The sequence below is a fragment of the Carassius gibelio genome, chromosome A3 (assembly GCF_023724105.1).
Source record: "Carassius gibelio isolate Cgi1373 ecotype wild population from Czech Republic chromosome A3, carGib1.2-hapl.c, whole genome shotgun sequence".
Classification (NCBI taxonomy): Eukaryota; Metazoa; Chordata; class Actinopteri; order Cypriniformes; family Cyprinidae; genus Carassius; species Carassius gibelio.
In genome coordinates this window covers 30,156,811-30,168,701 of record NC_068373.1, presented here as the reverse complement: position 1 = coordinate 30,168,701, position 11,891 = coordinate 30,156,811, and the positions used below count along the sequence as shown (strand labels likewise).

Below are 11,891 nucleotides of genomic sequence, written 5' to 3'. Positions count from 1 at the left end.
ACTCACACTATCACTTACTACAACTCAGTCTTCATGAGTGAAATATACACCAGCAGTCAAAGGTTTGGATATCTAAAATAAGACTAATGTCATGAAAACTGAGGAACAAGCATTATGAGAAGTTCATGGAGCTTTGCTGATTCATCCCCCACAAAATAAAAAATATAAATATATATATATATATATATATATATATATATATATATATATATGTATACATTTTTCATTTTGTACAATTTATATCTGTGTGCAAACTATTCAAAGGGACATTTCACCCAAATGAAAATGATTTCAATTCTTCCGCTTTAAATCATTCTAAACCTGTATGAGTTTCTTCTGTTGAGCATGAAAGAAGATATTTTGAAGCATGTGGGTAATCAGAGAGTTAATAACTAAATACTTTGGAAGTCAATGGAGACCAGAAACAGACAGGGTTACTTTTGATGAAAAAAAGGAACAAAGAAAGAAATCACAAAATTTTTAACACAAATGCAAAATAAATGTAGTGTAATTTTCTGGAATTAAAATATTTTATTTAATTATAGCATTAAAAACAGCTAATCTAAGTCAGAGTTATTATAGTTAGCTAAGAAGTGAATTAAAAGCGTGAAATAAAATGTAATAAAGTGAAATTAAATATAACATTTATAAATAACATTTTTGTTTTAGCTAGCTGCCAAGACAACATTTCTTATTTTAATTTAAAACAAAATTACTAAATCTTTCAATTAAAATGAAAACAGAAAATGTAGTATATATATATATATATATAGAGAGAGAGAGAGAGAGAGAGAGAGATAGTTATAGATTTAAAATATTAATTTAAACTATAACACTATTACTATACTAAAGTAACACAGATCTATATTAATATTCACATTTAAATAAGTAAACAAGAACATTTTCAACCAAAACTGAGCTGAACTGAGCTAACCTTGATGAAAATACACTCACCACATACACAACCGTGTGAAGAAAGTCAGCTTTACTGGATTTAATCTTTAATGATACACGTTTAAACACTAGTTTTAGTTTAGCACAATGTTTCTGCTCCAAACATTTGAACCAACAACAGAAAGTCTGAAAACCAACACACTTTCACACTGAAAAAACAAAACAAAACAGAAAAACTAACATTTCTTTTTTTCGGTTTCTCCCTCTACAGAAAGATGTGTGGGGATTCACAACACATCACGGTTTCTCATCGGTCAGATTTGAGAAATAACATGATTGATTTTAACCTTCACCGTGAGTTTTAATTCAGTGCAGCATGACGCTTGATTAATAAATCTAGAGAATAAACTAATGAATAAAAATATATTATCATAACAGAAATCCATGCCTGAAGATAATAGTTTTAATATTCCCTGATGTTTCCATGTTTTCTGTGTCTGAACGCTGAAGATATCTGGATATACTGTGACTGAAATGAAGTGACTTGATATTAACTTCACCTCAGCAGATAATGATGGATCTAAGAAACTCATAATCAATAATTTAAAAGTTAGTTTAATCTCACTAAATTATTTTGATTATTTATTGATGTATAATATCAATAGCGTAATGTGATCAGCAGCTGTACTAATATTCAGATCAACAGCACTCTTATGTGATATGGAGGAAATATTGGAAACTTGATGAAAGCAGGAAGATCCAGACCTACAGGTGTGTTACGTCCCTTCGTGTGTGTGTGTGTGTGTGTGTGTGTGTGTCTGTCTGTCTGTCTAGATGTACTGCTGTTTTTTTGTCTTTCACAGGTCCTGTGTGCACACCTGTTTTCAGTTGGCAATTAATTAGAGGAATACCTGTTGGCAATCAGCAGGAGAGCAAGAGCTGGTAAAAAGGGAAGAGAACAGGCAGAAGGGGGTGAAGTGGCTGGAGAGCAGACGTCTAGATGGATACAGCTTCCTAGAGCTGGGTGATACTGAAGGGGCGTTCGTGGAGTTCCTGCAGTAGCGTGAAATAAGTTTGATCCTCGTGTTGGGGGTTTACTCTCTCGGTGGAGAGAGGGTGGTAAAGAGTAATGTGTTTTCTCTTTCTTTCCTCGTTGTAGTTGTTTGTATCTATTATGTATTTGGTTTAATTCAATTGGTAAAATAAAACACCATATGTACAGAAGATCAGTTTCCTTTGTTTCTTCAACCCGAAGTGGTTTTATTATTATTATTATTATTATTATTATTATTATTTATTATTATTATTTATTATTATTATTATTATTATTATTATTTATTATTATTGTTGTTGTTGAAAACCTTCTCCTCTGGACTCTTCACTGGAGGTTCGTAACAAGGTGTAACATTTACTGACTGCTGAGCGGTAAGATCTTTAGAGGTTTATAAGTATAACAACAGAAGAATGGAAAGATGGTGTCAGTGAAGGTGGTTGTGAATGTGTGTAGATGTGTGTTAGTTACAGGATCAGAGAATGACACGGTTCCTCTGTCATAGTCCAGATACACTCTCACCCTGTCCAGCCTCTGTTTAACAGGAAAACCAAATGTTGTGATTGAGTTAAATGGAGATTCATGATACTGCACACACCAGACATTATCAGTGTTATAGAAATCCCGTCCCTTCCTCTGGTTTGATGCTGTAGTTACTCCAACACTCCAGCACAGACTCTCTTGAACCTCCACATCCCAGCAGTGTATCCCTGAGTTAAACCCCTCTGAACCCAGAACACAGTAACACTCATCAAATCTCTCTGGGTTATCAGGAAATAGTTGACTGGTCAAGCTCCATCTCAGACTGGTCAGATCATCAGACAGGACGAGAAGTGGATGAGCCGTGTTTGGATCCAGAATCACAGGAGCTGATGAGACACAATCAACAGATGATCTTATTCTGATGATCATATAATGATCAAGAGACACAAACACTATGTGTGATTCAAACATCTGTGTCCATCAAGAGAAACTGATATTGGAAAAGTTTAAAAAAGATCGATCAATCAGATCTGTTCAGATTAAACACTGAAACTGTAAAAATCCAGTTTATTGAACTCTAAGAATCTTGTTCATAAACTGGGTCTTAATTTGTGTGTGTGTGTGTGTTTGCGTGTGTTTTAAAGCGTTAGTTACTGTCTGTTGTTTGACTTAGTAATTAATAATCTGTCATTAATATTCTTGAAATATTCAGCACTTACTGTAAATCAATATTAAAGAATTAACAACACATTCCTAAATATGTATGAATGGTGTAAAAAAAATACTTGTCAAAAGTTTGGAAACATTAATTTTTAAATGTTTCAATGATGTCTCTTCTGCTCACTAAGGCTGCAGTTATTTGATGCAAAATAAAGTTAAAGAGTTATATTGTGACATATTTACATTTTATATAGCTGTTTTCTATGTGGATATGTTTTAAGGTGTAGTTTATTTCTGTGATGTGCAGCTGTATTTTCAGCATCATTCCTCCAGTCTTCAGAGTCGGTCTGATTTACTGATTTACTGCTCAATTATTATTGGTGCTAAATTATTAATAATGGTTCTTATTATTATCAGTGTTTTTGCTGCTTAACATTATGTGGAACATTTTTTGGCCTATTTGATGAATAGAAATGTCAAAAGAAGCAGCATTTATTTGAAAATTAAATATAAAATTAAGTATTTATTTTCTAATGTCACTTTTGATACATTTAATATATATTTGCTGAATAAAACCTTCATTTCTATAACACACATACACACACACACATGTACAGTAAATGTTTTATTTGACTCTCCATATAGACGTAATGGTTTTTCTTCTGTACACATTTTCTATCCCCCTAGCCCTAATTCTCCCACTCACGAAATACTTTTTAACTGAGTTTAACAGAAGTTTAGTCTGTTTTTTTAAGCCATTTGATTTATGGGTACTCTGGTATCTGCATAAATATTAAGCAGCACAAGAGTTTTAAACATTGATAATAATATGAAATGTTTCTTGAGCTGTAAATCAGTTTATTATTATTCTGATTTCTGAAAATCATATGACGCTAAAGACTGGAGAAATGATGCTTAAAATACACGTCACAGAAATAAATACAGTTTATTTATACAGTAAAATGCTATTTCATTTATAATGTTAAAATGTTGGATTTTCATGCTAAACATGACCAAAGTTAAAAAAGAAACAAACTATGTTTCTGCACTAAATACACTCTTTCAGGGTTCGTACAATTTTCAGAGAGTTTTTGGGGAGTATGGCTCTGTATGATGTCATAAAGAGCAGAAGTGTAAGTGCTAGTGACTCTTTAGCTCCGCCCACGACACGCCTCCAGGAGCTTGACTGATTTCAGAGAATCATAACGCTGTACCAGTCTGTTATAAATCTGATCAAACTAAACACTCTTCAGAGAAATGAAGGATAGTTACTCAAGATTAACATGATATTGACAGAAACTGTGTGTCATGTCCCCTTTAAGAAATATTTTATTAGATAATATAATGACTTTGAGGTTTGCTTGTTTAATACAACAAATACTTTTTAAAAACATTGAAAAAATTATATGATTTAACAGAAAATTCTTATGTTGCAATGCAAAATAATGCAATGCTTTAGACTACAGCCTGCAATTTACAGTGTAAGGAATCCCATAAATAATTAGCTAAATAGATTTCTTCATGAACTCCAGAGACTATCAATATTTCGTCTAGTAAAACCATCGTAATGGAAAGTGTTTGAGGAAGTTAGTAGAGCACATATAACATCTTTGAGGTTCTCTGTTTCAGTCAAAAGAATCAAAAATGAAGTCTCAAATTTCTTTTCACTTTTACACTGTTGAGTCTGCTCTGGGCTTTTCTAAATAGTTTGTTATATACCAGGAATAATAGTCTGATCTCTACTCACTACGAACTGAAATAATCTAGTTAATCTGTGTCATGATGAGTGTGTGTAAGAGCTCTGATCTTCTGCAGACTCACTGTTCTGGACGATGTCCTGCATCTTCTTCCAGACTCTGAAGGGCAGGTTGCCCAAGTATCGTGGCACATGAATCAGAGCTCCAGAAGGAGTCTGTGGATCCGGCTGTGATGAGATCTGGACTCTGGAAGAACATTCAGGATCAGAACTGAAGTGACTTTGGATCAGAAGCAGAGAGAGCAGAGACAGCAGCAGATCACTCACCTTTCCATCGAGACTGGAAACTTCTGCAGAACAAACAGACAATTGATCATCAACAACTCAATCAATCAATCAATCAATCAATCAATGATCTGAAATCAGACCTTCAGAAAGCAGGCGTCACTGTCTTTCATCATCTCCTCCATGTCTTTGATTGTGTGTGAAAGAGCTGAGATGTGTCTGTTGATCTCCTCCATCATCTGTTTCTTCTGCTCCTCTTCCTCTCTCAGTGCAGTGATTGTAGCTTCTTCTTCGTCTCTGAGAAACTGATGAAGCTTCTCAAACTGCTGTTTAATCTGCTGCTCTGTTTGATCAGCTTGAGACTGAAATCAAATCACATTCACTTTAATCGTCTCAAAGACGTGACTGATTCTGAAGCAGCATGAAGAGTGAGTGAGTAAAGGTTAGTTAACTACAGTTTTAACTTCCTGAAGTACTAGTACTGCAGCAGTAGATGTTTTGTCTCTGTAAGGTAGAAATGCAAATGAATACCATCAACCCTTTTTAAAATAACAGCTTTAATTGGCTTATTAATAAAATACACATAAAGTCATTTGTAATCACTACAAATAAACTTTTAAGAAACTAGAACAGAAATTAGAAAATTAGAAATAATATGCAAACTGAAAGAAAATTCATAGACTATTTTCCATATTAAACAGAGTTTATAGAGGGTGGTGCTTGAGATATTATTGACCGCAATGTTTGTGTGAAAAGCATCAATGATGAGGTCCCAGATTTAACAACACGCTAGTTATTCAAATCTACAATACTTGACAACAGGAAAAAACAACTCTTCCCTCAGATTAGATTCATAATGTTTCCAGCTCAATCTTCAACATATCTGAAATGAGTTCATACAAATCAATTCAGCTATCAGTGTCAAAAGAATCAATCCTCACCTTGATGTGTTGAACTGTTTTCTCAAACTCTTCTTTTATCTTTTCATTGTGTTTTAGTTTCTCTTGTAAAGACTTCATTGCTGTATTGAGCTCCTCCTATAATTTAAAGACAAAATCTATAAGACACCAGAGATTTCTGTAATATAATCATATGTGTTATAGTATGAGGAAAATGATAGAGAAATTTGTATAGTATGTTACTCAGTTTCTATGAGTTTTAACCCACAATATAAATCTGTCTTACCTTGTATGATGACACAACTTCATTGATGGATCTGACTTTATGATTGTCGTGTTTCTCTGAATCTCTGCACACTAAACACACCGGCTGTTTGTCCTCCAGACAGAAGAAATCAAGTTTCTCACTGTGTAAACTGCAGAGCTCCTCAGACTCTGATGAATGCCTCTCTTTCTTCTCCTTCAGGAGCGACTCACACAAGTTTTTTAAAACACGATTACATGGAGGATCATCTCTTGAGGATCTTCTCCTGCAGACAGGACACTCCTGAGTTTCTTTAGTTCTCCAGGACTGTTGAAGACACTCTTTACAGAAACTGTGACTACATGATAAAACAACAGGATCCTTGAAGATTTCAATACACACGGGACAAGAAAAATCTTTTTCAGATAGTGAATCCATTTCTCTCCTGCGATCTAAAGTTTACTTTCACTTTCTGAAAGACGGTTTAAAAATGATGAAAAATGAGAATGACAAAGATCTGCTGTCTGTTCCCAAACACACTTCTCAGAAATCCTTCTTTCAAGAGTTTCTCCTCCTTTTTCCATTGATACTTATAGCTTTTGTTGAGAGAGAAGCGAGTCTGTATGACAGAAATAAGTCAGTCTCTTCCTGGTAAGTGTTGTAAGGGAGGAGTTTCTGATCACTTTTGGGTGTGTTAACAGGTTAAACAACATCATCAGGATTTCTTCAGGGTAAATTTGAACAGAATACATTACAAATTTACTTGCTCTGCAATTCTCAAATATAATGCTGTAAAACAATGACACAAATATTGGTAAAAAAAAAGAAGACTCATGACACTTTAGCAACAATCAGCCACCCCTTTAATATTGACCAGCATATGATTATTATGATTTTAGCCATAATCGAGCAGCCTTAAAAGTACAGGTTGTAGAACTTACCTCTATAGGGCGCACTACCAAAACAATAACAATCGTGTTTTGATGACGCTAAGAAAGGGCGTGGAATGATGGAATTTGTTGTCTTCTATTCTGACCACCATCAATCAGATGGAAAGATAAATCATGGATTTAACGAGAGTTCAGTATTTTCATGGAGCTCCTATCACCTCCTGTGGCCCCACTGAAGATCTCTGGACTCTAATTAAATAAAAAAACCTGGCAGGGACAAGTAATATATGAGTTTGTTGGCTTGAATTGTGTTGTAGAATCTGTTTGTCACTGTGAATGATTAAACAGGAGTGAATCCTGTATTACTCTGCAGTGTGAATGATGTCTTTTACAGCTAAAGACACTGATCTCTGCTCCTCCTCCAGACTCCATCATGGAGAAAACTCCAGACAGTTCTGCTGGACTCGGGATCATCGCCAGTGAAATCACCAAAACTAGTGAGGACTGTGGAGAGCGTCACAGGGTTGACCTTCGACCCGCTCCTCTCTTCCGTACGCTGGGTCTGAGGGGTCTGTCTGCTAGTTTACCGCCCCACCGTCGCCTGCGTTCAGTCTTAAACACATCGGGTCAGTCTGTTGATCATTCTGACCCGTTAATGGACAGACCTCACCGAAATTCAGCCTTGCATGGACTCAAATGCATTCAAGACAAGCCACTGCCCAAAATTGTACATGCAAACCATCAAAAAGATGAGATATCCATAAATAACGAGCCACCAATGGTCAAAGTTCAGCACGGGCATCACGGCAAACTGCTAAATGCTGCAGCGAGGACCCGCGGCCGAGACACAGGAATCAGGACTGAGAAGGAAGAGTATTTGTCTGAAGATGTTTGGGGGGAACAGACACCAAAGGTGATGAGAAAAAAGAAAAAGAAACAAGTAAAGAACGAGGCGTCAGACCTCAGCCTGTGGATGCAGAGTTTAGAAGTAACAGACAGCAAGAGACACCGGAACAGCTCGAGTGGGTGTGGCTACTGGGCGGATTCTTTGTGTGAGGGGGCGGGGCAAACCCAGAGAGACCGACGCCCACACTTCCTGCCGCCCATCACTCAAAGCGACTGCTTGCTTAACGTCCCTCTGCTCCTTCCAGACAACTCTCCACCTCCATCACCCATGCTCTCCGTCAGACATCCGGATCTTTCCTCTGTCTGTTCCTCACATCCAGCCGTTTCCCTGAGAGAGGAGCGGAGACTCAACACGACTCACACTATCACTTACTACAACTCAGTCTTCATGAGTGAAATATACACCAGCAGTCAAAGGTTTGGACGTTCTGAAATAAGACTAATGTCATGAAAACTCAGAATGAACACAGATGATGGTCTGAGAATGATGTTGTGAACAAAACATGAGAGAAATGAAAACTCACTTTATATATGAGCCCCTTCTTCATCTACATTCAAAAGCAAGACATTCACTGATCAAACTTCAGAAACACTGAGGAACATGAGTTATGAGCAGTTCATAGAGCTTTGCTGATTCATCAAAAAAAAGAGAGAAAAAAAAAAATATATATAATACAAAAATTACATAAATTATTATTGTAAAAATATTTTTAATTTTGCACAATTTATATCTTTGTGCAAACTATTTAAAGGGACATTTCACCCAAAATAAAAATTATTTCAATTATTTCAGAGAGCACTGTACATTCACTCACACCACTACAATTCCTGCCAGCCCAAGACTCAAACTTACAACCCTTGGATTGCAAGTCCAACACTCTAACCATTAGGCTGTGACTTCCCACAGAGACCTAGGTGCTTGACGAACAGCAATGAGCAGCAATGTAAGTAGGGGCCAACCCATGAACTGCTTCAAAAACATACATGAGAGTATTATATTTTATCCTGTAGCTCACTGGTAGCCACTCGAGAGAAGCTAAAATAGGAGATATATGATGAATTTTCTTAGCACCTACTAGTAGCCTAGCTGCTGCATTCTGAACTAATTGCAAGTGTGAAATAGTGGTCTGGCAGGACTCCACATACAACACATTGCAAAAGTCCAGATGAGACAAAACAAAGGCATTAATAACCTTCTCTAATTCTTTTCTTGACAGAATATGCTTTAGTCAAGCAATAGATCTAATCTGGAAAAAAACAACTATTTACTACAGTCTTAATCTGCTTGTCTAATTTCAGTTTTGGGTCAAACACCACACCCAAATTCCTTATTTGTTTATGGCAATAATCAGAACCATGAGCCCAAATATGTGAACATATCTTAACATCCTCTGGCAAGGCCAAATGGTAAGATATGTCATGTAAAAATGGAGTCCAGGGGCAATATATACACAAGAAAAATAAAATAGGGCCAATAACAGAACCCTGGGGGACCCCACATGTAACAAGCACTGCCACTGAAACAAAGTAACAATATTTGATATTTGACGGGAAATTATCTATATGACAGATAAGACTTGAACCACTCTAAAACCTTCCCACTACTTCCAATTAAATGGCATAACCACTTTATAAGAATCACATGATCTATTGTGTCAAAAGCTGCACTTAAGTCCAATGAAATCAGAGCTGCCGCGTTACTTGCATGTCTGATCATACGGAGGTCATTAACAACTCTTAAAAGTGCAGACTCAGTGCTGTGACCTGCCCTAAAACCAGATTGAAATTTGTCTAAGATCTCATTGTCACAGTGTCTGGTCTGTGTTTCTCTGGGTGTCCACTAGTGGTCTCACTTCTCCATAGGCAACCCACTGCAGGCACTACATTTCCCACAAGCCTTATCCCTTCATCACAGTTAATTGCACACCTGTTAATTGCACTCAGCTGTCTCCACTTTCATCGTCTTCAACTATCTATATAACCGGTCTGCTTTCTATCTGTTTCATGGAGTCATTGTTTTCCGTCACCCAGTTTTCTCGCGCGTTTGTGTTTTTTTGTTTCTTGTTTTTGGACTGGTTTCCCCGTTATTGACCTCTAGCCTGTTTTGGATTTTGATTTTGGACTACCCCATTAAAAACACTGCATTTGGATCTCTCGTTTCCTGTGATCAATCGTGACACTCATACCTACTTAAAAATTACATCAACTGGGAATAAACCACCTTCTCTATAAGGCTTTTTAAGCAGTGACTGAATAACCTCCTGCTTAAGGCCTGTTGGAACAACTCCATTATGAAGAATACTGTTAAGAATAGAAGTAATACTCATCTCCTTAAGAAGACGTAATGGAAACACATCGCAACCACCAGATGTAGGCTTCAAACGCATAATGATTTCCATAACTTGTGCCAGAGACACCTGCTCAAAGAGCTCAAAACTCCTTTCACAACTGGTGACATCACAGACTCAACTGTAGATGTAGGCAGACTAGTTCTAATCTTTTATACTTTTTCCACAAAAAATGTCGTAAACATTCCACATACCTCCAATGAGGGGGTCAAGGTAGAACATGCAGTCAGATTGAGAAGTATATTAATTGTTGAAAAAAATCTTGCTGTTACAACTAGGGCTGGTAAGTGATTAAAATGTTTAACTGATTAATTACATGATGTGGTGAATATTTATTTAATCACAAATTAATCACACATCAAACTATATGTACGATATTATTACTATGGAAATATGGAAATACTATGAAATTATTTAATGAAATTATACTAAATAATTAAATAAACTTCTAGTAGGTTGTGGTAGATGTCATAATGATTAAGATAAAGAGTAATTTATTCAGTTATTTGATTTTTCCAAATGGGTGATTAATTCATGAGTGAAGTAAATAGGCTTGTTCGAGTCCAGAAGGTTGAGGCTATAAGCAGCTATGGCCAGAAGTTAACAGTAAATAAAAAATTTTACCCCGGTCCAGCCATTTGGCATAGGCGACACAGACACTTGCCTAGGACGCATTTCTGAAAGTTAACATTTTAGAACTGATCGATCAAAATTAAAAAATTTACATCAACATAAAATTAAAAATTTGACAACATGCCATGTTGGACTAATTTAAACACTTTCTGTGTCATGAAGTTATTCTAACACATTATTATAACACCTTAATTATACATGGCGGGCACGCAGTTAAAATAGTTTTGCCATTTATGTGCTCTAAAAAGATTAGTGAAAAAAATTTAATTATTAGGGGCACAAGGCAAGAAGCCACACAAAATATATAAAAAGAATATTGCTAAAAATCACAAGTTAACTGTGTATTTGCCCGTGATGTTTATGCAATATTTTAAAATAGAACATCTTTTTTTAGAACATCTTAACTGGTTACATTGACACAGTGGAACGTTTTTGATTAACTTATTTCATCTGTAATCAGTTACATTATTACATAATTTAAGTTATCACTGCTTGCTTTTAATTCACTAAAAAGTTTCTAAATGTCTTTTGAAAAAGACAATGACTGGGTCTATAATCTAGCATTTATAAAAATTTGACTTTCGACTTTCATTGAATAACACTGTTAAAATACACAACGTTATGTATATTACATAGGCTGTTAATATACTTTTCTGCGAAGGTATATTATATTATATTATAATTTTTTACATTTGTGTCATTTCTGAATGTTTGAGACCATAAAATCAATCAGACAACTGATTGGTAGATCATAGGCGTCTATCTAAAAAAAGTTTTTTTTTTGTAAACAATAAAATGTAACTACAATTTAGTTATTTACTTTTATATTTTATTAAAGTTCTATTTTGACCCCCTTTTTTTACTTCCATAGTAATTTGGGGAGGGGCACAACAATACAGTTC

General features: G+C 35.6%; 2 protein-coding genes across 3 annotated transcripts in view; both read right to left on the bottom strand.

Annotated features, from left to right (window-relative positions):
- Window positions 1-823: 823 nt before the first annotated feature.
- Window positions 824-11,891, bottom strand: part of LOC127942187 (zinc-binding protein A33) — a 119,748-nt gene continuing 108,680 nt past the window's right edge. The window contains exon 7 of one of the 2 annotated variants that reach the window (XR_008149278.1): window positions 824-1,241. The gene's annotated coding sequence lies outside the window, so the exon portion shown is untranslated. Of the gene's footprint in view, window positions 1,455-11,891 lie in introns of both variants that reach the window. The other variant, XR_008149277.1, reaches the window with a different exon arrangement.
- Window positions 1,443-6,766, bottom strand: LOC127942195 (nuclear factor 7, brain-like). The gene is made up of 6 exons (XM_052537856.1): window positions 6,255-6,766; window positions 6,011-6,106; window positions 5,213-5,431; window positions 5,112-5,134; window positions 4,910-5,031; window positions 1,443-2,814 (listed from the first exon to the last, which is right to left on the bottom strand). Exons 1-6 carry the CDS (start codon window positions 6,648-6,650, stop codon window positions 2,303-2,305), a joined length of 1,368 nt encoding a protein of 455 aa, XP_052393816.1. The 5' UTR covers window positions 6,651-6,766; the 3' UTR covers window positions 1,443-2,302.